General features: G+C 39.5%; 1 protein-coding gene across 4 annotated transcripts in view; it reads left to right on the plus strand.

Annotated features, from left to right (window-relative positions):
- CAMK4 (calcium/calmodulin dependent protein kinase IV) overlaps positions 1–27,882 on the plus strand; it is a 157,026-nt gene continuing 129,144 nt past the window's right edge. For 2 of the 4 annotated variants that reach the window (XM_030511379.1, XM_030511380.1), the window contains exon 1: positions 718–1,884. In XM_030511379.1, the coding sequence (XP_030367239.1) occupies positions 1,286–1,884 (599 nt within the window). In that variant the 5' untranslated portion in view covers positions 718–1,285. Of the gene's footprint in view, positions 16–717; positions 1,885–27,882 lie in introns of those variants that run through there. The other 2 variants (XM_030511383.1, XM_030511382.1) reach the window with 2 other exon arrangements.

Here is a 27,882-nt window from a genome sequence, read left to right on the forward strand (position 1 = left end):
CTGAGCCCTGTCATGGTAGGTGCTCTGGGCACAAGACTCATCTTGGAGGAAGTTTGGAGTTTCTGTAAAACTGGCTTGCATAGAACTTGGTTTCCAAAATAGGTCTTTGGGTTACTTTTTCCTGACTTTCAAATAGGGATTTGGAAATGATACAAATATCAAAGTAGGATGGGGATCTACATTTTAATTTTATAACAGCAAAAAGTAAACTTGAGAGGAAGGGGCATTAGCTATCTTTTATCTCATTTATCCTTTTTATTCTTTCCATTAACGAAGACCTGATTAAGCAGATATTTCTTCTATTCCATACTGGACAGCAACAGCTTAAGCAGAGAGAAGCAGTTCTCTTTTAAAATCTTTCAGAAATGAAGAGATTCAGAGTTAATATTACTTGCCCCCTTCTAAGTAAAAAAGCTGGGGAATAGTAAAAGACAGACTTGTTTATGGGAGGAAACAAACCATCTTGGAAAACATTAATACACCTGAATTAATACAACACTGAACAGGATACCATGCTTTATTTGAGCAAGGAATGCAATGTTTAGAAACAGGCTAGTGGATTGTGATTGAAAATTGGTGGACAATGCTTCTGTCACTTCTGCTGCTCAGGCTTGCACATAGTCCGTTTTACCTCCTGTCTGTGCTTACACAACAGTACAAGTGGGTGTAATAGCATGGAGAGGATGTGAGTAGGATTGATCTGGCATACTACGCATGCGAGGCACACACAACTGCTGCTGTTTTATTCCAGCACTACGCCAACAGAAACTGCCCTTATATAGGCACTTCTGGCTAAGGTCTTTACAGCCAGGGATACAAAATAGTGTATTACAACTGCATACATTTCATAACCTGCAGATTTCATAACCTGTTAAAAGTGGCACTGCAGCACAGCATTTTTGTTTCTTTATGGCTTCTCGAAGTTCTGTGTTGGGAAGGGAAGCTGTATTTTTTTGATTTTTGCGGTCACGTTTGAGCACTTGTCAGTCTCTTTCTCAGCACCGTTTGTTTTGTTCAGTCACTGCCTCCACACCCTCCTCCCCAAATTTCACAGCGAACGCCGACAGAGAAATCCTGAACTCCCGCGTCGCACCCTGACAGCCGATCCTGGATTTGGAATTGCCAAAATGGTGCAGCATAACCGGGTGCGCCCGCCTTGCCGCGGGCGACGCATCCTTCCCGGCCTTGGCCAAACCCGCAGCAGACCAGGATGCCATTCCTCCCTTCCTGAAGCTGTGCCCCCCTGGAGCTCGGTCCCGCCGTCCGTTGGGCTGCTCCAAGCAGGATGCTGCTTTTAGTCCGCCCTGGGGCTCGCTCCGTGCCGCCGGAGAGTGCCCGCGGGCCCTCAGCGGGCCTGCAGGCGACCGCGGCCGGTGCGACCTCCGCCCGGGGCTGCTTCTTGCGCCGCCACCGCCCTGCCCGCCCCCCGCCCCGCCCCGGGCCCGTCCCCCCGGAGGTGTCCCCGCCGCCCCTCCGGGCTGGGGGAGCAGCTGCTGCAGCCCAGCCCGGCCCGGCCCGGCGCGGAGGAGGAGAGAGAGGAAGTGAGGGAAGGAAGGAAAAAAGGAAGGAGAGAGAAAGAGGGAGAGAGGGAGGAAGGAAGGAAGGGAGAGAGGGAAGAGGCGAGGCGAGGCCAGTCGTCGCCAGCCACCTTGTGCTTCTGTTTTCTGCAGCGGAGGAGGTGGCAGCCCCCGGCAGGCGTCCCGGCATGCTGAAAGTCACCATGCCCTCTTCCTCCTCCTCCTCATCATCCTCTTCCTCATCGTCCTCCTCCTCCGGCTCCTCAGCCACCGGCCGCCCTGGATCCGCTGTGCCCGACTACTGGATCGATGGCTCCAACAAGGACACCCTGGCCCACTACTTCGAGCTGGAGTCCGAGCTGGGACGGTGAGGCGCGCCGGGGACGGGGACGGGGACGGGGACGGGGCTGGCGCTGGGGCTCCCCTCCCCGGCGGCAATGGTCGCTGTGGCGAGAGCGGCAGAACTTTGGTGTGTGTGAACGGCGGCGAGAGAGCGTGTGGCTTTCACGCCGTGTAGGCTTTCGAAGGAAAATTACACCTCCGAGAGCCACGCTGTGCAAATCCTCAAGAGAAGCGAGTGATGTTCGGAAGGTGTCAGTCCGTTCCGGCAGGTGCTGGTCCACATGACGTTGGTCAGGTTACCTGTATATTTGCATACCTAATACTGTATCAGCTGAATGGTAGGCATCACTTTGAGAGCACTAAAATGCAAGCTTATTTGTAGCCTCACTTCATTTGAGACTTCTTACTGTTATCACCTTTGTCAGCACCCTTGGACCTTGCACTGCCAAAACTCCCAGCCTAGACAGGAGTCTCTGAACAGGCCTCTGTTAGCAGAGTCTTCTCACTGGAGTGCAGCACAGACGAGCGAGTGGTGCATGTTCATTCATGAATTCTGCGCTACTGCACTGAATTCTGCCCTACATGCTTCTGCCTGGCAACTTAAAGGTCCCAAGTGTTCAGCGTTTTTAAAACCAAAGCCCAGTGTAAAATGCTGTTGCCTATATCTAATGTGCTATTTTTACTTTCTGATTACAGTTGTTGATTCATGTTGAATCTGTGGAAAAAAAAGTGGAAAATGACAGCTTTTTAATGGGTTAAAAGGTTTATAGTAGATGACTAAAATCTGTAAGTCAATAGGTAACAAATAGCAATTGTTAGTTTTGCCAATGACAGTGGGATCCAGAGATCCAATGGCAGTGAAATCCTGGATGACTGTGGGAAATTTTCAGGTAATAACATGGTTGCCTTGGTACTGTATTTTCGCAGAAAGGGCGTACAATGAAAGTTGCTGCTTACCAACCATACCTGTGCTTGCTGTACTGTAACTGATAGGGGCAGGAAGATCTGTAGAAATACAATATATCATTCTTGGCTTGCTGGCTAGGTCTCAAGCATCTGCTGGTACCTCTTTGCCACTGTTGCTACTCATGCTAGCCAGAATTAGATAAGCACAGGTTATGTACGCTTGCCACCTTTATACTTGACTTCACTGCACACCTATGCAGAAACATAAAAATGTAAAGCAGGAAATACTGTTCTGTCAGTTTTGTGTCTGGAATTGACAAAAAAAAAAATGCATACTGCTAATTAACAGCAGTTGATACCAACTCTGTCACCTGAGTTAGTACTGTAACCCGTGGGCTGTCTAAAATCCTTTCAGCATGCATGATAGGGACTGTGGGCTTTATTTAAGAATAGTCTGTATCAGTGATACATCATGGTTTTATTGAGTAGCTTGGGAAGGGATTTTAAAAGGAGAACTCTCCTGTCTAAGGAAGCAAGAGTTAATGAAAGCTGAGGTGCAGTGGGTTTTTTTGCTTTGCAAGGTGAGACAGTAGATGCTGAAAACCTAACAAAAGGATTGAATAAGGAAGATAACCACACCCAGCTAGTGTAGAGATGCCAGCTACTAAATCTGCTCTGCTGTTAGACAGAAGTAGGAAATAAGATTTAAAGCAAAAAGAAAACAGAAGGTAATAACCATCTTAATCAAAGACCATAAGGTAGGGAAGGGAGAGAGAAAAACTCGGGAGGAATACATGCTGCAAGGGAAAATTGCACTAATGGGTATGGCAGTGACATCTTGGTCCTTAGATCCCAAGGCTAGCTTTGAGATCTTTTAAGAGGCAGCATCCAGAGTGTTGATGCTTATCTCAGCCCTCCTCTGACAGCCTAGGTGTATCTTACAAATCTGTAAGGGACATCCAACAGTCCCTCTTGGTTCCTAAATGTAATATAAAACTGTATTGTTTTCTCTTGGTAACCTTGTCTCCAACCTTTTAATTTTGGAGATGATTTTGGGTACATCTATGAAAAAATATTTATTGCTTAGGTTAGTGGTGGTGAAAGTATATTGGCTGAGGCCGAAAAATGTGAGTATGTAATCCATTCAGATGCAGTAAATCAAAATAATACACTACAAGAACCAGTGTGAGACAGTGTGCTAAAATATCTTTAACAAATACAGAGATTGGAAGAGGTCTTTTGTCAAACTGCAAAGACATGCATTTGGACAGCTATTGCCAAGTATGGGAATTCCTCTTTGGAAGGAGTGTCTTTTCTGCAAAGTATGTCTGTCAAATCCCTGATCCATGACGGTCAGTAATTCTTCCTTGCACAACAACTAAGGAGGCATGGGAGAAGAGGAGGAAGGTACTGCTAGCAAGAAAAATAATAAATACCTAAAAGCTTGGGTAGGAGTAAACAGTTGACTTTCAATAGAGGAGTTCTACAGGGATCAGTTCAGGTGTCTGTGCTGCTCAACATGGCCAGAAATAAAGGGGTTTAATACTGATATTTTCTGGTGTTATTAAATTATTAAGGGTTTTAAAAACAGTGTTGCCTATAAAGAATTGCAGAAAGACCTTATTGGACTGATAGGACATTTAAATGGTGGATGAAATTCAGTTTAAATAAATAAAATGGGGGTGGAGGAGAAACTATGTGGTGGTTTTCTTTTCCTAGTATACCCTATAGTGAGGTTAAGACAGAGATCTATGGAGATGCGTATGGAGTGGATGGAACACCTGGTTGAGATGCTTGTTTGCAGTTTTCTGTGATGCAAGCTCCACAGAGCACCTGACAAAGCTAGCAAGTCAAAAAAGAGCCATATGTAAGGCCGTTTCAGCACACTGTGTAGTTACATGGTGGGACTCCTCACTAGCAGATATGATGTGCGGTAAAAGTTTCCTTGTCTTTAATGGGCAACTAGGCAAATTTACATTCAGGAAATCCATTAAGACTGATTGAACATGAAGATACTAACTACTGAACTGCAAGTTGTTGAATATTGTGAGAATATTCTTTGACAGTACTGATAGGTTTGCTCTACTCCTATGTTTTTCTTGAGACATCTGTGTTTAGCCATTGTTAAGAGACGGTATTCTGGGCTAGACAGGCTTTTATTCTGACCCAGGAGACCTATTTTTCTGTCCAGCTGAAATCCTAGCTAGTTCACCTTCCTTTTAGTCCATTTCTGACAATGTGAGGGAGGGAGGGGTAACGGGAGAGGAGAGCGTGTGTGTGTGTACCACGTAACTGGAGTTCAAAATGCTGTCAATATTAAATTTTGGTCTTTGTTTTACAAAGAGTATCTGTTCCTTCTCTGAGTGTTGCAACACTGGTCAATTGTGGACAATGGAATTTTGTTGTGAGTGTATTTAATCTAAAAGATTATTTTTGACTTTCCCTTGGAAAAAGATTTTAATAATTATAGGTTCTAAACTTTTATGTTACTTAAAGACTAAAACCTTTTGTTAGCCTTATATAACCCATGGTGTATCTTTTGGTACAGAGTTTCTGAATTCAGGATTAGTCTAAAAACGGTCAGAAATTCAGTAACAATTTTTTATACTCAGCAATATGATGAAAAAGGAATTTGTGAGAATTTTAGTTATGGGATTTTACTTAGCATTCACTCTCTTGCACCAAACTACATAACTATTTGAATTGAAACTGTCTAGTTTTATTATTGTAGGCATATTTTAGATCTATTAAATGGTCAAGAGCAGCTGGAAGTATACCTTAGGGTTTTTAGGTTAAATAAAATAAGAATAACAACAAACCCCACAAAAACCAACCAAAAAAAACCTGCCAAAACCCAAAAAAACCGCCCAAAACCCACAAACCACCAAAACCCCCCAAGAAAAATTACAGGCATTTTTCTTTGTGTAAAAATGATAAATCAGGATCTTCCAAGATTACCTTTGCCTTCGTGGGCAGTCTTTCAATTGTGTGATCCTTGCAGATGACCTGAAACTGAAAGGCGCTCAGTACTTGCAACTTACCTTGAGTTGATAGGTGGTTTCTGTCCTTGAGTTCTTAGCACAGAGAGAGTTTAAATTCAATGTGTTGTTTGAACTGCAGATTTTATAGAATCATAGAATAGTTTGGGTTGGAAGGGACCCCCAAAGGCCATCCAGTCCAACCCCACTGCAGTGAGCAGGGACATGGTCAACTAGATCAGGTTGCCCAGAACCACATCCAGTCTGGCCTTGAATGTCTCCAGGGATGGTGCATCCATCCACCACCTCTCTGGGCAACTGGTGCCAGTGTTTTACCACCCTCATTGCAAAAAAACCTCCTCCCCACATCCAGCCTGAATCTCCCCTCTTCTGCTCCAAAACCATTACCTCTGCTTTCATTGCAACAGGCCCTGCTAAAAAGTATCTCCCCATCTTTCTCACAGGTGCCTTCTGAGTACTGAAAGGCTACAATAAGATCTCTCCAGAGTTGTCCTTGCTCTGGGCCACACTCAATCCTATTTATGAGTGCTGTCATAGTAGCACCTACTTTTTTAATGGCAGTAGTAGATGAAATCAGGTAACTCCTTTGTATCAGCATCATTTTATAGAAATGGATTGGTTTTGCACTTGATGCTTTGAAGTTCAAACAGGTTTTGCTTTGAAGGTATACCAATTATTTTCCCTTCCATTCCTTCATTAAAAAAAAAAAAAAGGGCCCTTTTTCTGTTCTCCCAAGTAATTTGTTTTACAGACTGTTTGCCATGTTTATTTTGAAAATCACGTGCTCATTTTGCTTTGGGGTACTTTTAAAGTAGGTCAGTTCCTCCTTCAGTAACTTTTTTGCTTTCTTGCTTGTGACTTTTAGTAATGGAACTGAGGATTTCCCAAAGAGATGCAGGCATGCTATTGATGGCACACGGTGTTAGCTGTCTGGATGTGAGCATGCAGTGATTAGCTGAAACAGGATGAGGATTATCTTTGAGCAGAAACTGCCTTTGTAGGTTTGCCTATCCTCCAGGTCATGTTGTTGCGTGATACAACTTGCTCATTAGACTCACATCTTCAGGCAAGCAGGAAGCATTTTCATGCAGGCAGTTCCTGGTGATGGAGAAGGTTGTTGAAGATTTGTGTCTGAGGCCTCATTTGCAGCTGCTGTGGTAGGTATGCTGGACGTCACTTTGCCATAGGAAGATGGGAGATACAGAGGGCATGATGTCCTTGTAATAGTGGCTGAGGTGGCAGGTGGATGTGGAAGACAGTTGTCTTCATACATTGCATAAGCTGGCGTAACCCTAGTTGAAGATTTTATCTTCCTTTTCCTCTTGAAGGGGTTCTGTCCACCTTACCTTTTCCCTTGAAAAATGTCCTAAGCATTTGACCACAGGCTCTGCTATGGTGAACACGTACTTTGCTCCTTCTACTGAAGCAGTGCTGTTGTGGAGAAGACAATCCAATGCTAAATTGGGCAGGAAGAGGATGTCAGATTTTTGTTAAGTGAGACACTGTTCTAAAAGGAGGAAAGTCAGTCCCTATCGAAATGCATGACTACAGAAAGTCATAAATAAAAATTGATATGAAGCAGTGAATGTTTTCTGTGGAAGCTCTATAGCTTCTTAATCCAGTGTTTCAGATTAAATTCCTCACTTAGGGAGCATGACCCAGAACTTTCACTGAATAGCCTGGGTTTTGACAACTGAAATTCTTTATTCGGTGCAGGGAGAGTATTTTCTTCAGTTTTGTGTGGTTGATTCAAAATTTAAAAACTGGATGTTGAAAAAGAAGAAAAAAAAGTCACTTGAGGCTCTAACTATGGATAGAGATGGTCTCTTAGGGTAGACATTTTGAACCTTGCCAAGGGAGATTGTTATTGACTCTGTTGTCCAAATGCCTATCTATCTTAGGCACTAAGTTACTTGTCTAAACGTCAACTCTCTGCATGTTTCTTATTTAGAAAAGAAGAAAGCTTTTTTTGAGTATTTGTTGGCACAGTTGACAGTCCTTGTAAGAAAATAAGTTTTTTAGGTTTTACAGACAGTTGTTCAAACCCCTTTATGGTTGAGATTTGTGGCAAAACCATTGTTCTGCTGCAGCCAGGAATTTTGCATTGAGCTGCAGACTCATGCCTGGTTCACTGGGTCTCAGAAAACAGATGATAAAATACACATTTTTTGCAATGGCTTAGGTTTATATCTGATTCCTGTTGATACTATGGCTGAGGAATTGTGACATAATGGAAAGTACGTTTGTTGATTCAATCAGCTATGGACAAACTGTTTACCTGTTAACACTTGTGGACAGTCATGTCAAAGAAGCTGACTATGGTAGCTACCTTCCATCAGGAATATGTTTATGCTTGTTTCATAATTGTGTCTGTAAATAAACTGATTGCTTGGATTTTAGTACAATTAGTAATGTCAGTGTGGCCTCACCTCAAGTACCATGTGCAGCTTTGGGCACCTCGATAGAAGGATGCTATGGGAGTGTGTCCAGAGGAGGCTGACCAAGATGGTGAAAGGCCTCAAGAGCAAGACTTAGGAGGGGCAGCTGAGGCCACTTGGTTTGTTCAACCTGGAGAAGAGAAGGCTGAGGGTGACCTCATGGCAGTCTACAGCTTCCTCACAGAGGACAGCGGAAGTGAAAGTGCTGATCTCCTCTGTCTGGTGACCAGTGACAGGACATGAGGAAATGAAATGAAGCTGAGCCAGGGGAAGTTCGGTTGGGCGTCAGGAAAAGGTTCTTCACTGAGAGGTTGGTCAGCCACTGAAATGGGCTCTCTGAGGAAGTGCTCATGGCACCAAGCTGGCCAGAGTTCAAGGAGTGTCTGGACAATGCTGTTACTCGTGTGTTTAGTGTAAAGTAGTCCTGCAAGTAGCAGGGAATTAGGCTCGATGATCCTTGTGGGATCATCTTGAGATATTCTATGATTCTGTGATCTAAGTGATAACTGTATTATATAAAAAATAGTTTGAAGAAAGCTTTTCTTCTTCTTCTAAATATGAACTTAAATAAGCTACTGATAAAACCATGTATTTTTGTGTCTCCGATTACAGAAGCAGTAAGATTTTATTTGTAACATTGTATTATACCAGTTCTATTTTTAAAAAGCAATTTGTGGGTGCATCTACACTGAAGTTTTAATTTGTATCAGGGGTGACTTTGATGAAACAAATGTCCCAATTATCGCCTCTCACTGTGCTTTGCTTTGCATCAAGGGGTGTTCTTGGAGTGCACAGAACAGACTGAATGTAGCTGAACCAGAAGATGCACTTCAGGAGCACTTAATCCACTCAAACCTTTTATGAACAACCAGTTCACATGACCAGATTAGGGCTCATCTGACATGAAACCTGCTTGAAAGTTTATGTGTTGATACCAGCATGTTGCCACCATTTGTAATACTGGTGTGCTCATACTGCGCTGCACTTCTTGCTAGTGCATACCTAGATTATATGTGCTGGTGGTACTGCATTTGAGTCTAATGTAGTTAATCTTTAAGATGATTAGTAGGGTGCTTGTGGTACCACGCATTGAACACAACGCACAGGTCAATGTCAGCCTGCTCAGGTTTTAATTAACTTAGAAGCTAAATGGAATGCATATCATATAAATCAAGATTCACTACTTAGAGTGGGCAGTGGAAAAGTAGTCGTTGCAGAGTATTGCATTATCTCTGTATTCTTATGAAGTTGTATACTCAATGCATTGCTCTGTCAATAAATTGAGCTGTTACCTTTTTTCTATAATAGGAATGCTGAAGCAGTTTTGAGTAGCTGGAATGACCAAGTGATCATTCTGTGTAATTTTCTCAGCTTTCTTGTACTTAAAAAGGAGCTATTAATAACAAAAATTATATTAAAGAGTTTTTACTTCTTTATTTTCAAGTTATTGAAATGAGTTAATGACTGGTTGTAAAAGCTGTCATTTGTACCCATTTTTTTTAAATGGGGCAGACAGGGCAATTATGAATACTAAAAAAGACATTGGACAAACCAAGAACGAAGAGCAGCATCACTGTATCCAAATGGAAATACAAAAAATGTTTAATTACCCTTTCTCAGCGTGAGTGTCACTGTACTGTAAAAATAATATCCCTTGCGAAATTAGTGATTGTTCAGTTAATAAAAATCTACTTATTGTGGGGATATGAAGCATGGTAAGGATGCGTAAATAAGGAAGTCAACAGCAAATACACAAGTTTATATGTTTAAATTCTGCTTCATTGTGAAAGCACAAGGGAGTATGTGTTCTTTCTTTTTATTCAATCTTAACTCTGACTGATGGTTCATATGTGTTGTACATACATAGATAAAAATACTCGATAGTAGGGGTCAAACATAATGAAGTCATTCTTATAGCTTGTTAGAGAGACAGTACGTCTGAAACTGAATAAGTATTTTTATAGCAAGCGATAACAGGAAAGAAATTACTTGGCATGAACCACCAAATTACATGGTTGGAACTATGCTAATTCTGACACAAGTGAACTAATCGCCTGAACAACATAATCCTGTAGCTTTTAAGTTGTCCTCCTTTCACACATGCAGTTACCCATGCTAGAACTCAAGAACCATAAAATGTAAAATAAAAGATATGAAAGATGGGAACTGTGTTGAGGAAAAAAAAAACAACAAAAAAACATGCTGCCCTTTGACAGTTAACTATCTATTTATGATGGCTTCTTTGGGGGTATAAAGCAATGGTAAAAGCAAGACCAGGTTTTATAATGCACAGCCTCAAAAAACAACGTTAAAATTTAAGCCAATCAACAAATGTATAGTATGTGCTCCAATGCATACCTTGCTGTGAGCATCCATATGCCACAGATAAGATGCCAGAACTGCAACTTTACCTCAGAACTGATGTCATCTCTACAGTCCTTTTCCCCAGACTCTTCTCACTAGAAACATGTGATGAATCTTTCTTCTGGCTCCTCTCAAGGCATTGTGGAAAAAAAAAAAAAAGCACTTGGTTGGGTTTAAGGAAGAGGTATCATTCTAAAACGTGGTGTGTGTCTGCTTCCACTCACTGCCCCCCACCCCCTGGCAATAATTTTTCTCTCCTACAGGTATTTATTCTTCTTAATTCGGATTATCATAAATGTACCAGTATTGTTACTTGGTTTTGATCTTTTCGATCTTCACAGCATATGCATGTCTGCCACATTCACTGCCTTTGGGAACTGATATGCAAATTAAAATACCGAATTGACTGTGACCCCAACTGCTCCACAGTTTAGCAGAACTGAGTAATGCATGAACAAAAATGTTCTACAATGTTCTACAAATATCTTCATTTTATGTTTTGTAATGAGGCAGCATGGCCTCATGTGACTTAGGGGGCGTGTCAGTCAATCAGATCAGTCACCACAAATTGTGAACTGCTCGTTGACATTTGTTCATTTATTAAAAAAATCAAATGCTGACATTAGTAGACAAATTCATGTAAAGAAGTTGGGATTAGGTCAGAAATGAAATGCAAAAATTCCAATTTAATGTAGTTATTTTTAATGAACAATTTTGCACTCACTAATGAATGGAAATAAAAAAGTGTGTGAAGTCTCAATGAATATCCATGGAATAAGAAGTCTGGTATTATCTTGAAATATTTCTGAAATAATGTACTGATTTTTCCTTAAAGAATCCTTGTTAACAGAGGCACCTGCCAGTACAAAAGAATGTGCTGTGATCTTATTTTGTGTCTAGCTGTAAAAAAATTTAATACTATGTTGAAAGGAATGGACTTTCATACCCCTTCTGTGGAAGGCTGGCCATGAGTTGTGCAACTTTCAGTTGATACTGAGACATTCTAGATGCTTTTATTAGGTGGAGATTAGTTGTTTGAATTTCATTCAAACTTGAGAAAGTACCTCTTTCAGATTCTCTGTGTATGCAAGATGGTGTTTGCTATTTCTGATTTATTGGGTGTCTAACATTTTGGACCAATGAAAGTGTTTTAAAACCTTGGTTTGGGCCAGAAATTATTTAAATTCTTTTGACACGCATTGATTTTTTTTCCCCTCCTTTTTTTTTTTTTTTATTTTTAAATGTGGTGGTATTACATAGTTTTATACTTTTGCAGAGAAAATGGATGTCTTGGTAAGGCTTATAAAGACTCAAAGTCTGCCATGGATGAGTACTGACTTTTTTCTTCCTTGCTTTTTAGCCTATTGGCATATTTTCTAGATTAATGAACCACAATTCTGATTGTTCAGATGTTTGTTTTCCTATTGGAGAGTATGTGATTATCAACTTTCTGTATTGCACAATAATGATCTGCTAAAGCTGAACACAAAACATGCTGAGAACTCTGGCATTGTTTTCATATTCTTAAATTCAGAGAAATGCAAGGTATGTGTGCATTAATGTTTTTACCTGCTGACTTCATGGGATTTCATTAATATTTGATGAAAGCTTATTAAGATCAGTAATCAATGGCCAGACTGGGGCAACTTGTAATCAGAAATCTGTAATGAAAAGCGATACCCTAAAATTCACTGGCATGTTTTCTGTTCTGACTCTTACAGAGATGACACCATCTCCGCAGTATCTCCATAATAAATATGCAGGTAAATTTTTTTTTTTAATTTAAATTCAAATCCCTTCTTTATGCATAATTCATATTATAGGTGTTCAAAAGTAGGTAGAACAGGAATAAAATTGAGTGGAAAAGGTAGCTTTATTCATTACTATAAAAACTTGCTCAGATTTTATTGGATTTGCAGTACATAAAGAGAATACTCTTCTATTGTCAGAGAATCATTCATTTCAAATAACAAAACAACCGTGGTCATCTCCTCTGCTTATCATCCTCCTTGGTGCAACAGTATCTTTTTGACCCTTTGAATCTTCAGCTTGCCTAGTTAAAAGATAATAGCCCATGTTACTGTAAAGTAGCTTCAGCTGGTTTGATCTAGCCTCATCCATTTTTATTGTTCTTGTCACATTTATTTATTAGCTCCACACATTTTAACCTCTTCACATTCTTTTTCTGCATGACTATAGAAAAGATGAAATGTCATTTGTGATGGAAACAATCATATGTATTTCCCTTGCAGATAACTGTCTAAATTAGAGCTGGCAATTTATTCTTCAAATAAGTAGCCCAACATATCTTATTTTTTGTCTCCTGCCAGTCCCTATTTTGTGAACTGGCTATGTTTGCTATTTTTGAATGAATACAATAAATACTTACTTGATAGTCTGTTTAGATAATTTGCCATGGTACTTCTTATTAACTGTATTGAATAACTAGTAGGACCATTTGATTGTGGCTTTCCCTAGTCACAGCCAAAACAGGATAATAATGATTAGCAAGCTATTAGTTATCCACAACGGCACATGGCCACTGGAAGACCGTATATCATGCTTGAGAGTCATGCCTGTTAAAGTTTGTTTTATCCACGTATTCATATCTTGGTGAACTGGCAGATTTAAGAAACTCCAGAATTTCCATCCCATGATAAATTTTAGTATTTTTGCATTTGTTTTTGGTTTGAGTTAGGGTGAGCAATTGAAATATTGGCAGGATGTGGATAACGGGCAGTTTCACAGCATGGAATTTTTCACCAATTTTGAATTAAAATTTATAAGCACTTTCACATTTTACACATTTTGTGTTTATTAAAGACATCCTTGACTCAAAGAATCCAGATTGAAGGAACAAATTATATTTATCTCTTGTAGCATGGTGCCTTATGAGAATTTTGTTGCAGGTCTCTCTTCTGACTGTTTCCACCTTCTGTCTTTTGTTCCTGCTTAGACTGTGTTTTACAAGTTACACCAAAAGTGCTTAAGCTTTCATAGGATTTATTTCCCTACCGGAACATATGGAGGTTGCAGGAGCAGTGTTTATCCACTGACTCCAGTTATAAAATTCTCAGACTTCTTTAATAAGAACAGTAGACATTATTGAATGGGACAGGAACACATTTGCCTTTCTTACAGCTGCTATATTGATAGTTTGTAGCTGTCTTGTTGTCCATTGCCCAAACTGTATGTCTTCCATTTTCCTGCTCTGTTTGCAACTGATGAGACTTACATTTTATAGGAAAATTATTATTTGTCTGTAATGCATGACCTTGCAGTTAATACAGCTAAATTTTATCTCTTTTCTCTTACTCCTGCTCCCCAGGCAGCAAGTGGAGTTTTTCCTTCCTGATATTATTTTCCTCTCTCATATTGCCAGTGCCTTCCCACCTGAATCAGCATACTCCCAAGTTTATGCCAAAGTCAATAATTAATGAGATGTTTAACAAGCCAAGGAATATTGCTCAAACATGCATGTTGAAAAACATAGAAACACTGAAGTAAAGAGCAGTGTGTTTCTGGCAAGCTTTTGTTGAAGGTTAGATTGCATAGGCAAATTTTCTTGAGAGGGAGAAGAAAATCTTAAAAGCAAGTCGTTTGTAAAACTGTTCCCCTTTATACCATTATCCCACCGAAACTGAAAAAATCAGAATTATTGCAGCATTGTCTGTACCAAGGATGAATCTGTTTGTTTATGTTCTTTTGGTGACTCCTTGCTCCTTTAGCTAAGGATGCTATGATTATTCTCACCTTCCTTCCCCCCAGCTTGTAGTACTTTCTTTAGAAAGTGCTCTCAATCATCTTTTTGCAAAGAGAAAGAAATATTTTCCACTGTATTTAATGGGTGCAAACTTCAGAAGCTGAAAAATTGGGCAAACAGGTTAAAATTAGTATGCTAGCCAGAAAGCTGACAGAAATCCTGATATTTCAGGGAAAGTGAGGGATTAGATTTCATTATGCAGGTAGGTTTCTACCATCCCATCTTCCTTCTCCCATTTTTTGAATGTGGATTGAGAATAAATTTAATGATTCCTGAATGTAGAAGGACTCAGCTCCAGTAACTGTCAAATAAAAATGGAAAATAAAAATGAAAAATAGCATGTTTTTAAATGGCTCTTGAAAATTATGTGGGTCTGTGAGTTATAGGACCTCATTTGTCCCAGATTTTATCCAGCCAGGATAATAATTTCAGTTGTGAAAAGTGACTGCAACAGTAGCATAAAATGCTTGCCTTTGTGTCTATTACAAAAAATCCTTTTTAAACTTATTTGTAAATTTTTCCTCTGAAAATGTAATGTGGAGGAATTGGGTTTCTTTAGTCCAACAGATGGTGCTGGGGAAAGGTGATGATAGTCCTCCAACAGAGAACCACACCTGTAATGTAGAATAATTCACTGAAATTTAAGGATGACTCCTGCATTCAAAGGAGGAGAGAAGTAACTTGACCAGGATTATGACAAAAACTGTAATTTAGGAGAAAGTATCTAACCATCAGTAGTTCTGTAATGACCTTTTCAATATGAGCAGCAGAGACAAGAAATGTGCCTAAAATTGGTATGTGATCATTTTGTGAAAGAGACTATACGACATGGTTGCCCATTTTACCAGGAGCTGTCTTGATGACTCGGGAGAGTTCTTTCTGCTTATCTTCAGAATAACTGTATTGATTTTCAGTGTCCACTTGCCAATAGCAGTAAGTTGAATATTGATCTGTTGACATCACCAAGGGATTAGCCAAGTTCTCCTAGTCACATCCTTATCTCAAATTGAAGTAAAAATCTCTTTGGGGGCCGATGTTCTGTTCTTTTGCAACCTTAATGCCTGGCTAGTGGAAAATGTCTCTAAACTGGGGCCGTTGCTCTCAGAGATGACCATGTAGTGCACTGAATATGTGCGTTGTCCTTTTAAAATTTGCCTTTTGGTAAGAATCAACTCTAATGATAGCATAGATATGTTTTCCATTCTGTTTGTGGAGAAAGGAGACCTCTTGTTTGGAAAGAGTAAGTATATGTTTTCAGAACTTTCAGCCATTTCAGAATCAAAAAAAGAAAAAAATCACATCTGAAAATCCAGTTTTCTCTATACTGATGAATGTATGCATATACTTTTGCAACATAAATTTGAAATGAACTGGTCATCCTAAATTGTTTGAGCCTTTGTAGTGTAAGAATGGCTGTGCTGAGTCAGATCAAAGGTCTGTTTAGGCCAATACCCTGTCTCCAGCTGTAGTGAGAAGCACGTACCGAGAAAGCAGTGTAAGAACAGGTCAAGCATCTAAGGGTGCTTGCCTAGAGTAGTCCCTCAACCTTCAGAAATCTGAAGCCAAATCTGAAGCTTCAGCTTTGTTTCTCATAATCAGAATAGTAATGTAGATTTGCTTGCAGCGCTCAGGGTGTAACACAGAATCGCAGAAGGGGTAAAATTGGCAGGGACCTCTGAAGATCATCTAGTCCAACTTCCCAGCTTAAGCAGAGGTTTCCCAGGACTGTGTGCAGTAGAGTTTTGAATATCTCTACAGATGGAGATATTCATGCATTGAATTTATTCAGGGAGTAATGCTTAATACTTCTTAGCAGTTGTTGCTTTTCAGGTTGCCTTTTTGTGGGTGTTTTTTGGTTGGTTGGGGTTTTTTTTGTCCTTTTTTTACTACGATTGGACATGGAATTGATAATTTGTGGAACTTGCACTAGATTGAATGATTTCTTGTGATAATAGTACACTTAGCTGCTTAATACATGAAATTAGGATTGTGTGCAATATTCATAATTTTGTATTTATTTACATGGAATTTCACTTGCCATTTAATACCTCATCACTGGATCTCATTAAAGTCCTCTTGCAAGCTCTTCAGTAGGGCAGAAATTTATTCTTATGAAGAACTTTGATTATAAAAAAACCCCCATGCAACTAGTGTCATCTCATTTCTCATCTCAGCCCCTGTACTGTCTTCTCGAGTAGCAGACACCAGCTCTGGTCCATCGGACTTACTGATGACCGCTGTGCACTGTGAAAACTGAGCACTTACTCCTTCCTTTTTTTGTATCTCTAAAACAACTACTTATTAATTTTGTCCTCTGTTGCTTCCTCAGGAACCTTCGGTGAGAGACCTTATTGGTGAGGGTCAAATAATTTTTTAAAATCCAGGTAGACTACTCAATCAAATATCCATTATTCAAATGCTTGCCAAATCCTTCAAAGAAGTTGTGTGGTTTTGAGACGTGGCTTCCCATTCTAGAAGCCACATTGATTCTTCCCCAGGTTATCATACATATCCATATATCCACAGATCCTGTCTTAGAGCTTTAAATGACTTCAGCAATATAGAGCAAGCATACAGTCCTCCAGATGTCTCTCATAATATTTCTTTCCGAACTAAAAAGGCTGGGTGGTGTACAAGAGGTTACATATCACCTTAATTTGAGCTATTTCTTTCATGAATTCAAGTTAACCCATTAAGTGAGTCTCAATCAGTGCCCATAATGTGTTCTTGGTCATTTTATCTGTTCCATAATCTCTTCTGTCCCCTCTCTTCATTTTGGGAGGTTTGGAGACTTTTTCCATGTATCTTCCGAATAGAGAATGGTTTTAGCGTTGGTAAAACTGCAGTTAGTTCAACAACAGATTTATCACAGGCTGTTTGTTCAGTAGACACCAACTCTTTACAGAATTACGATTTTTATAATCACAGTGCAGCTGCTATTCACTATTATAGCCATCCTGTGCTGCAGAATGCTGTAGAGATGTCTTCAACACAGAATATTTTTCATTTGGTAAAAAACAAGTAACAAGGTTCTCTCCTGCCCCTTGAGGCAGATGCCTGTAAATAGTAGATCTGAGGGAAGAGTGAAGCAGAAGCAGGTGACTGCTGTTCCTCTGTGAGATTTCATCCTATGCCTTCCTTTTACTGTACTTTATCACAGTTTGGACAATGTGAACGTCATCACGTATTTTTACTAGTTTTTATGTCTGTCCACATGGTGTTAGCTACTGTACGTCCAGCCGAGGAAAAATTTGTATGATTAAAGATAAGCAAAAATTTTGTGAAATTATTCCACATCTCCATGCTGTGACAAATCAGTTCATTTGTCTCTTTGATGATCAGTGCAAGGGACAGAACAGTTTGGGAAGGTGAGGGATAGAAGTCGAATTCCTAGCTAATAGATTGAGAAAACATATTTGCTGTTATAGGCATAGTTTTTGGTATGGAAGTGGTGAATGAAGATGTCAAGTCTTGGATCAGATCTGCTGTTTTCTGGTGGTGCTGGAAATTCTTCAGGTAGCAATTTGTATAGCTTGTAAGAGAAGTGCATGTGACTGAATGGCAGGAAGAAATATCGTCATTACTGGACAGTAGAATTCATGCCTAAATTATGTCCATTCAGCCTGACTAAGCTCTATTAGGAGTGTTTCAGTGTCTACTAATGAATAATTTGAGTGCTAGCTCCTTGGATTGTTAGTCCTTTCTGTCAGCTTTCATTGTGTCAGTGTTCATCTATGACCTTACATTACGGTATCAGTTTTATTGTAGAAAAACTCAGTGTTGTTTAACTGCTTGGAAGTAAGACAGGTGACAGTGTTGACTGAAAATAACTGTGCTTAGTGTTGTCCCTAAAAAAGTAAGAGTTGCTATTGTGAACTCTCTGTAATTCATGTAGATGCCTTAAATACACGTGTGTGTGCATGCACACACTCAGGCACATGCAGGCATACCTCAGATGAATGAGAAGGTAATTTGCAAGTTTTTCCACATATAATGACTTTTAGGGAATGGAAATCACCAGAGAGTGTTCCCTGCTGAAAATGAAATTAATTATAGGTATTTAGAAGCCTAATGTAAGACTTACTTAATTTTTAATTTGGAAATACTTATTCCAGCTTGTATCAGCAATGGACAACGTAGCATTCTGAATCTAGGTAAGAAGTCTTTCCAAAGAGTGATGGAAGATGTAGGGCATAACAGTTTGGAGTCTAATGGTAAATAGAGCATTTTCAGTTTTGCATGGATAGAATCATAGAGTCATTTAGGTTGGAAAAGACCTTGAAGATCATACAGACCAACTGTAAACCTAACACTGACAAGTCCACCATGTCACTAAGGACCATATCTAAAGATCTTTTAAATACCTGCAGGGATGATGACTTCACCACTTCCCTGGGCAGCCTGTTCCAGAGCTTGACAACCCCTTTGGTGAGGAGATTTTTCCTAATATCCAATCTAAACCTCCCCTGGTACAAATTGAGGCTGACTCCACATCTCTTCTCAGAATGTCAAACTTCTGCCAACAGCTGCAGTCCGTAATTGCTAGTAAATGTCTCGTAGTAGCTACAGGTCACTTGATACATTCTCATTTTTCTCTAGCTAAACTCTTCTTAGAGGGTGCATCTTCTCAGGGTCACCCTTCTAATAACATGACAGAAGAAAGATCCTCCTTTCTTCCTCAGCTGCCATACTGCACTTCTGTGAATAATGGAGATAGAAAAGCCACTCTGAGAATATTTTTTCTCACTTTTAAATTTTTCAAAGAAAATGCAGAAGTCCATTATCCTTGATTTTGCGTTTCCCATAACCTTGAATTTTGTTAGAACTCTCCTCTGCTGGGAAGCAATACTTTTTAATCTGATCCCTCTGTCATTTAGAAGTGAACATCTTCATTCACTCCAAAAGAGGAGTTATTAATGGAACACGAACTGACCTCAAAAAATTGAAGAGGAGACTGGAAAACGAAATGAGCGTTATGGAACTCTGAAATTGTTCATTTATTGTATAGGGTCAGACTTCATGGAGGGCTCTATCTTGACTGGGAGTCATGTCAGGATTTGCCGTGCCATGTAATTGAGGTGAGATAGTGGTATGCCATCCTGGCAATGATTTCAGTTCAAACTGGGATGCAAAGTACATGCTTTAAGTGTACCTTTCTTTCATATGATTTTCCTGTGGAAGATTCTTTACTGAAGCTGTTTAAACTAGTCTTGAAAGACTAACATGAAGTATGAAAATTAGTTGGCCATCCAGACTTTTGCCTCTGGGCTTCATAGGGCTGAACTCTAACAGCATCGAGATGACTAATACTGTTCCTTGATTTTTATCCTCCCTTACCCCAAGTATGAGCTGAATCTACCACTGGAACTGTTATTCTCTGACGATTTCTAAGTCTGAAAAGCTATAAATGGGGGAGTACTCTTTCATCTCCACAGACAGTGCTCTTCAGGTAGGTCTGTCATTACAATCATTATGAAACAAAGCTGATATGTTTTGCATTTAAAATACATTTAACATAAAAAGTAAATTATTTTAAATGACAAAAGGGAACCTTTTGTTATAAAACACCTTTTTGGTTTGCATTTAATAAATTTTGCCCATAATAGCATGTGCAAAGTACATAGAGAAAAAAACAACAAACAAACCCAACATAAAATGTACTTTCACATAACATAAACTTATCTATAATTTCCTAAATTCAATCTTCTGAATGTTCTTTTCCTTTTTCACCATCAGTCAGTGAAGTGAAATGTTAGCCTGAAAGCTGTCTTTAATTCATTCAAATGATTGCTTGGGTAGGCACAGTTGTTCTCGTTAAATGCAGATACTTAAGCAGAATCAGAGTTATTGGAAAACAATCTTTGCTAGTCTGCCTGCTGCTCCACAGTAAATTCATTGCTCACCACTTTGCCAAGAACTTTATTGCACCATCTGCACGTTTCAATGATGATGATTCTTTCTATGCATTGGTTCTATCATTCTTTTCCTCCTGCTTAGCAGTGTTCTTGTAGGGGAACGATGTTTTTCTCCTATGCAGTGCCATGTAAATTATTTGGTGGGGAGTCCAAATAATGATGATTCTGAAAACTATTTGGAGACCTGTCATGTGCCATTGACATTTGGACATGTAAAGACAGTTACAAGAGAAGATGCACAATGAGGCTACCAGTCATATTTTTAGGGAAAACAAAAAATATAAGCTACCGAGAAGCTCCCATTGTTTTACCTTTGGCAAAGGGAAGGCACAGAGGTACCAGCCTCTTTGAGCCTCTGAGCAGCTGCATGGATACTTACCATCCACGGAAGTTTATCCTGTTTATTTGCTGTTGCAATAGCTAACTTCTCAAGCTAAATTAAAGCTGTCATCCATGTGCCAGTACATTCTGTAGTCACACCTTAGAGATACAGAGTTGCTCATATGAGGCCATGCAAGAATTTCCCCTCTTCCCCCAATATGAAATACTGGCTGTTGGGCTTGTTTTGGTAACAGTGGTGGTTTTGAAGTAGAATCATAGAATCATAGAATCGTAAGGGTTGGAAAGGACCTTAAGATCATCTAGTTCCAACCCCCCTGCCATGGGCAGGGACACCTTGCCCTAAACCACGTGGCTCAAGGCTCTGTCCAACCTGGCCTTGAACACTGCCAGGGATGGAGCATCCACAACCTCCCTGGGCAACCCATTCCAGTGCTTCACCACCCTCACTGTAAAGAACTTCTTCCTTATATCTAATCTAAACTTCCTCTGTTTAAGTTTGAACCCATTACCCCTTGTCCTACCACTACAGTCCCTAAGGAAGAGTCCCTCCCCAGCATCCTTGTAGACCCCCTTCAGATACTGGAAGGCTGCTATGAGGTCACCACGCAGCCTTCTCTTCTCCAGGCTGAACAGCCCCAACTCTCTCAGCCTGTCTTCATATGGGAGGTGCTCCAGCCCTCTTATCATCCTCGTGGCCCTCCTCTGGACTCGCTCCAACAGCTCCATGTCCTTTTTATGTTGAGGACACCAGAACTGTACGCAGTACTCCAAGTGGGGTCTCACAAGAGCAGAGTAGAGGGGCAGGATCACCTCCTTCGACCTGCTGGTCACGCTTCTCTTGATGCAGCCCAGGATACGGTTGGCTTTCTGGGCTGCAAGCGCACACTGCCGGCTCATGTTAAGCTTCTCATCAACCAACACCCCCAAGTCCTTCTCTGCAGGGCTGCTCCGAATCTCTTCTCTGCCCAGCCTGTAGCAGTGCCTGGGGTTGCCCCGACCCAGGTAAACAAATACTTGATGTCATTTGTATGGCACTATGTGACATTAGATTTTCAGCTTATCTTTAGTATTGACCATTCGTTGAAAGTTTTGAATGTAAAGTAAGTCAAAGATGAGTAGTGAAGATCTTGAAAGAAACTGACCGGCTTTAAGCTCTGAGAATTGGATCAAAGTTAGGAGATCCAAAATTTTATCTAGCTAATTATCTAGTACCTTGAGAAGGTGCTTAGCTTCTCAAGTTATGTAGACGCCTTCTGTTATCACTAGAAAGAAGCAAATAGTAATTGATCGTGCCTGTTTTGCACACCTGTTTTACAAATAAGTGGGTCACCTTCTGAAAGTGCCTCCATTAACTATGCTTTGACATAGTTAAAGGATTAACTATGAGAATCTTTGATAAGTTTGAGGATGTTTTGACAGCAGGAATTAAACCAAGTACTTTTGCACAGCTAAAATTAAGAGATCCACATTTAAAGAAATTTTGCAGCATCCTTGCAAGAGCTGTGCTGTAAACTGTGTTCTGCTGGATGAGTTCTGTCTATCTTGCTAATGATAGTTATCTGAACGCAGTTTTATGCATCCAAGAATATCTATAAAGCAGGTCAGGCCAACTCTCCTAGCTTGTCATTGCAAATAGAGTAATATTATACATAAAGGATAAAAGACCTAAATTAGCTGTTAGAGTTGAAAATTAATTATTGAACAGAGCATTCGTAATGTTCTGGTTGTAGATTGTGTGGACTATCTTGCCACCAGACAGATGTAGTTCTGTTTATAGAATGGTGGTGTATCATTTAAATCTGACTGGAAGAATCTTTTGCTGGACTTGTTTTTAATGAGCTGGTTTGTACTCTAATTATTTTTAATTAAATATAAGTTTTGATGGTTTTAATTGATTTTTTCTTAATAGATAAAAAAAAACCCAAAAAAACAGGTGCAGTAATGGAAGAAGTGGGAGAGTTGCTTCAGTAAAGCAGTTCCGTGTGGGTGAAGCTAAGCATTGCAGGTGATTACACTTCTGACAGAGTTTTTTAGGAACAGCTTCTGAAACCCAGATTAGGAAAATAAAAAATACTGATGCATTATATAGGTTGATTTTACAATAGAGAGTTATCTTACGGCAGATCTGTAGTTAAACATATCTACATCCAAACAGCACCCTGAAACATAATTGAAACTTGGAAATTTGGCTAGCTTCAGATTTGCAAAACTGTCTTTTCACAGATTGGAATTTAAGAATGTATGTGGAGTATGTCACAGCTTTGTTTATTACAAATAAGCTGATTTGATAAAGATCAAATAGTTTCTCAGTCTTCATGCTTATTTCTACAGACAAAAAGTATTAGCTTGAAAGTATCTTTCCACATATCACTAACAGTAATTTCATTCTATCATTTCAAATATATTGGGGAAGGAACTTTCAGAAAATAGCTGACTGTGAGGAATATAGGCACATATGGAATGTACACACACACAAACACACACTCTCTTATCTTTTTTGTTATTTTTCCATTAACTGTTGAAAAGATGAGGGTGTTTTCAGAGTCTTTTCAGAAAATATTCTAAATCCCTTTTGCAGAATGTATTCATTTTAGTCGTTATCAGGTACTAGAATCTACAGGTTATCTCATTATCGTACATACAGGACCTTACAGAGATGACACCTTATAATTGCTCTGTACGATCTCTGAAGACATGAAAGTACACAACAATCATTGGCAAGGAGCAGGACAAGTCATTGTCTTAACTTGCAGTAAGTCGTTGTCTTAGCTTTATTTAGATGAGCTATTGCGAAAGTGCAGGATAGATTTAATGAGGTGGTCCAGTAATGCAGTTGGCACATCTCTGTTGAGTCGTCTATACCAATGGGCCTCTCAACTGGTCATCTGCTTTTCTTTCTCTCCACTGCCTGCACACCCCTCAGCTGTTGTCTCCTTGGTCAATTCCCTAATACTTGCATTCCTCCCCAGGCTTCTGCATGCCTTTATTACTGCCTTTCTCTGTCTTTTCCCTTCAGCAAGAGGCTCAGGAGCCCTGGGCAATTGAGGAATCAGGGGCCAAAGCAGAAGGTATTTCTGCCCCTTTTCAGTTCTGCTTTCTGTGACCCTGCAGCAGTGCTACCAGTACTCATAACCCAAAGAGAGCCGATGGGTTTGTTTTCTGCTTTGAACATCACACAAGACGGTGGTGTGCTTTGTCTCTTGGGGATTATTGGGCTTGGTGTCTGTTTCAGGGAGCTGAAATGAATAATGAAAATAAACCATGAGAAATGGTATATATACCACTGCACATCTAGACAGGTTTGGGGTTTTTTTTAATAATTCTAGAAAGCACCTGTAGGTCCCAATAATGTTAGTTTTTATTTAGGCTACAGTGGCGGCATAGGGGCGTGGATAAATCGCTTGCAATCTATTTTGAGTAACTAAAATTCCAGTAATATCAAGGATGAAAGGATCCTCTGCTTTGTCTAACAAGCTTCACAAAGTATCTTTTAATGAGATAGTCAGTGGACAGTTTCTGTGCTCCTGTGATATTTTGCATAGGTTGGCAGGGAGAGATGCTATTATTGCCCCTATCAGCATCATTCTGTGTGTCTAGTGGCTGCAGATGCCTGAGTGCTTCATATACATGTATGCATGCATTATGATACATGTATCAACATTTTGTATATATAACATTTACAACAAATAATTACATTGATCAGGCAATGCTGCAGCTTCTTCCAGGCTCTTGAGTAAATCAGGGGGCTTAAAGGCAGTGAAAGACCTAGTTTAGTTATTCTCATACTGACAAAAAAGCAGCAGTTTGGGATAGGATGGTGCATGCCAAAACTCATGCTGAAGCTGAACTTTGGAAGGTGGCTCGGTGAGAATCCAAGCTGTAAAACCTGTTTCTTTCAGAACTGAAAGGGCTTGTTTCCCCAAAAGCTAGTAAAAGCTTTATCAGCAAATGTCCTGTCCCTTCCAGACCTTTTTTTTTTTTTTTATTTAAACTATTGGCTAGCACTCCTAAAGTGTTAGGACATTCTTGTCATCCAACACCAAGACATCTTCATGGCCCTCCAGCCATGCTCCAGACTCAAAAAATAAACATTTTGCAAGGCTTTATTTTTTTTCTCAACCAATTAGCAAATAAACTGTACTATGTCAAATACAAGTTATTTATGTCTCATTATAACAACCCAGAAAGTTTCCAGTCTGTTTCCTGCCTGTTTCTTGAAGTTCCATTACCTAAGACTTTTATGAGATCAACTGTGACTTTGTATTCCCAGTGTGTTTTATGTGACCCAATCTGCATAAAATAAGTTTTCTGAATGTTGTGCATTTGTCAGGAAGTGGAAGAAATCAATTTCTTTAAGCTATTGATTTTATTCCTTCATCTGGTATGCTACAAAAATACTTGTGTGGTAAAGAAGAATTAAAGAAGTTCTTGATTTATTTTTGTGCTTACTGCATTATTTTGAATAATTCCTTTTGAGTGAAACTCCAACATATGGGCATGTTCTGTGAGGTATCATGTTGTATGGCATGATACATCAGGGATATTCCATGCTATTGTACTCCTATGGGTGAAAGAAGTATTTCATGTTGTGCTTAGGTGTACTTAGGAGGTAATTCCTCCTGAAGTACTTCGGGCCCATAAGATTGTTTTTTTCCTTTCTTAGCATAGCTTGCAATGTGATATTTGAGACTGTTCGTGCAGTGTACTGAAATTTAGTTATGAAATGCATAGTCCATTTCTGTATCTTTGTTTTTATGCTATTATCTGTATTTCCTCCTAGCATTTGTACTCCACTGTTGCAAGGAGAATATTTCCAGACATTTCCATATAGTACTGCTTTGTATGACTGCTGTCCCTGAGGTGGCGTTTGCATGTATTCAGATTTTATGACATTGTCCCTTAGCTCTTGAGCACTCATTTTCTGTGAGTTGCTCATGTCTGTTTATAGATACTTATGACCAAAAGCCAAAGTGATAAAAACTCTATCTTCAGACATGTATACAGGTCTGTTTGGAGGCAGGGTTTTTACAGAAGAAAAAGCATTTGGATTTCATCAAATGGAAATTGTAAGTCATTGTGTTGGAGCTATGCTATCTTAACATCATTTGGGGACTGTATTTTTTGCTGTCCGGTTTACTCTAGTGGATCATATTCTCCTGTGCTGCTACACCTGTGGCTTACCAGGTTGCTTATACGAAAGCTTAAAGTGTGCCACAACTATCTGCCTTCAGTTCTTCAGCTGAGCCTTACTTCAGACAGCGACAAAATACTTTCTTTTTACTTTTTATTTAAGTAAGTCTTTAATTTCCTTTTCTGAATGAATTTCTGACACCATTAATAAACAATGTGCAGCAGTTTTCTTTGGTACCCTTACCAAGTCCTCACACAGAAAGAAGGAAGAGCATGTTTCTCTATGCCTGAAAGACAAAGCCGCATGCAGCCTGGCCTGGGCATATTTTGAACTGGTGCTTGTAGCAGTGTTTTCTGTCAGTTCTCCTAAATGCTCTTTTGCCTTACATTTGCCTGCCTGAGATCTAACTAACTGGTTCGAAATCTGACTTCACAACAGCAAATCCAATATTCAGCTTGTTATCTATTATAGCTTGTACCATATGACTGCATAATTGTTTTCTAGTCATTTTTCAAAACAACATCATATTCAGCAGTGAACAAACGTAGGTTACAGACAACCTGCTCTGTTTTGGGTTTGTTGGTTTGCTTTTTTGGTGAGGTTTTTTTAATTTTTTTTTTTTTTTTAAATTTTCTTACCTTTTTATTTATCTGTTTGAACTCCTATTCATTGAAGCCACATGCTTAACCTCTTTGGTATACTGTTAATATCTGAAACATAGTAGTTTTAAGTCGTATAGTAGTCAGTTCACTACAAGTTTGTTTAGTCATTCTACTTTCATGAATATAGCAACAAATTTTACTGTCTGTAATTCAGAGAAAGTTAGCCTTTGAGCTTTTTCTGTTCTCAAGAAAAAAACATAAAAAATCCTATTTTGGTAAGAAATCTATACAAGAGAAAAAAATTCTTAATGCAGAAACCAGAAAAGGAGAGCTGTGTTACCTTCAGTTTTTAAAGAAAGAGACACTTGTGATTCTGGAGGAACACTGAAATACATGTATAGGTGATCTGAAAGTGGTGCCACAGCAGTGCAAGTGCTATGATATCTAAAAAGTTTGCTTACGCATTCTGAAGTTGCTAATGCAGTGGTTGCTAGTACTGAAAATAAAATATCATTAGCATCTGAATATTAAGGAAAAAGGTTTTCCAACTTACATCACTGCTTTGCAACAACTATGTTTGTTTTGAGTTTGGTTTTTTTTTACAGAAAATGTTACAGAAAGATATTACAGAGAGCATGTTCTCTTGTCCAGTGTAGATTTATTGGTTGGCCTGTTTCAGGCATTCAGGTTCCACCAGAAATGAATCCAACATAAGTTTCTGCTTTTACTTTTAAGAGCTGCTTCTCTGTCTTGTACATAATGGCAGGTGACTGCAATATCTGTGCAAATCCCAAAATAACCTTTCTTCTGCAAGGCACCACTGAATTCTTTAATTATATCAACTCTACCTTCAGAAATAACTGGCTATAGGTGATATAAAATAAACCCTAAGTGGTTCATAAGAGTAGGCTTAGTTTTTAGTTGTATTGTGGAGATGTGAATAACTGTCTGTCTAAACCTGTTTTCAACCAGTGACCTCACAGACTAACCTTACTATTCAGTTTCAGTTGCAATTTCATAAACTAGTATGGTGTATTGTGAAGTAACTTCACTCAACCTGTGTGTGTTTGTCCTTTTAATCAAGAAATTAACTTCTATAGTTAGGAATGCAGGTAAGTAAATAATGGCAGTTGTGTCAAGCTGCAAAAGTTGCTTTCTCCTCTTCCACATTGCCTGGTCTGTAGTGGCTGTTGTTATGACGCAGCTGTCAAGCATTCATGGAATAAATTCACTGTAAAGCTAGCATCTATTGTGGAGTCTCCTGCTGGCCCTTATACAAGTAGAGGCTATTAGTTCAAGACCAGTGTCACCTGAAATGAGAGAAAGGTATGATCCTAGAATCATGGAATGGTTTGGGTTGGAAGGGACCTTACAGCTCATCTAGTTCCAACCCCCTGCCATGGAGAGAGGTACCTTCCACTAGACCAGGTTGCTCAAAGCCTCATCGAACCTGGCCTTGAGCACTCTCAGACATGGGGCATTCACAACTTGCTTGGGCAGCATGTTCCAGTGCCTCACCACTCTTGCAGTAAAGAACTTCGTCCTTATATCCAATCTAAATCT

This window comes from Strigops habroptila, chromosome Z (genome assembly GCF_004027225.2).
Source record: "Strigops habroptila isolate Jane chromosome Z, bStrHab1.2.pri, whole genome shotgun sequence".
Taxonomy (NCBI): Eukaryota; Metazoa; Chordata; class Aves; order Psittaciformes; family Psittacidae; genus Strigops; species Strigops habroptila.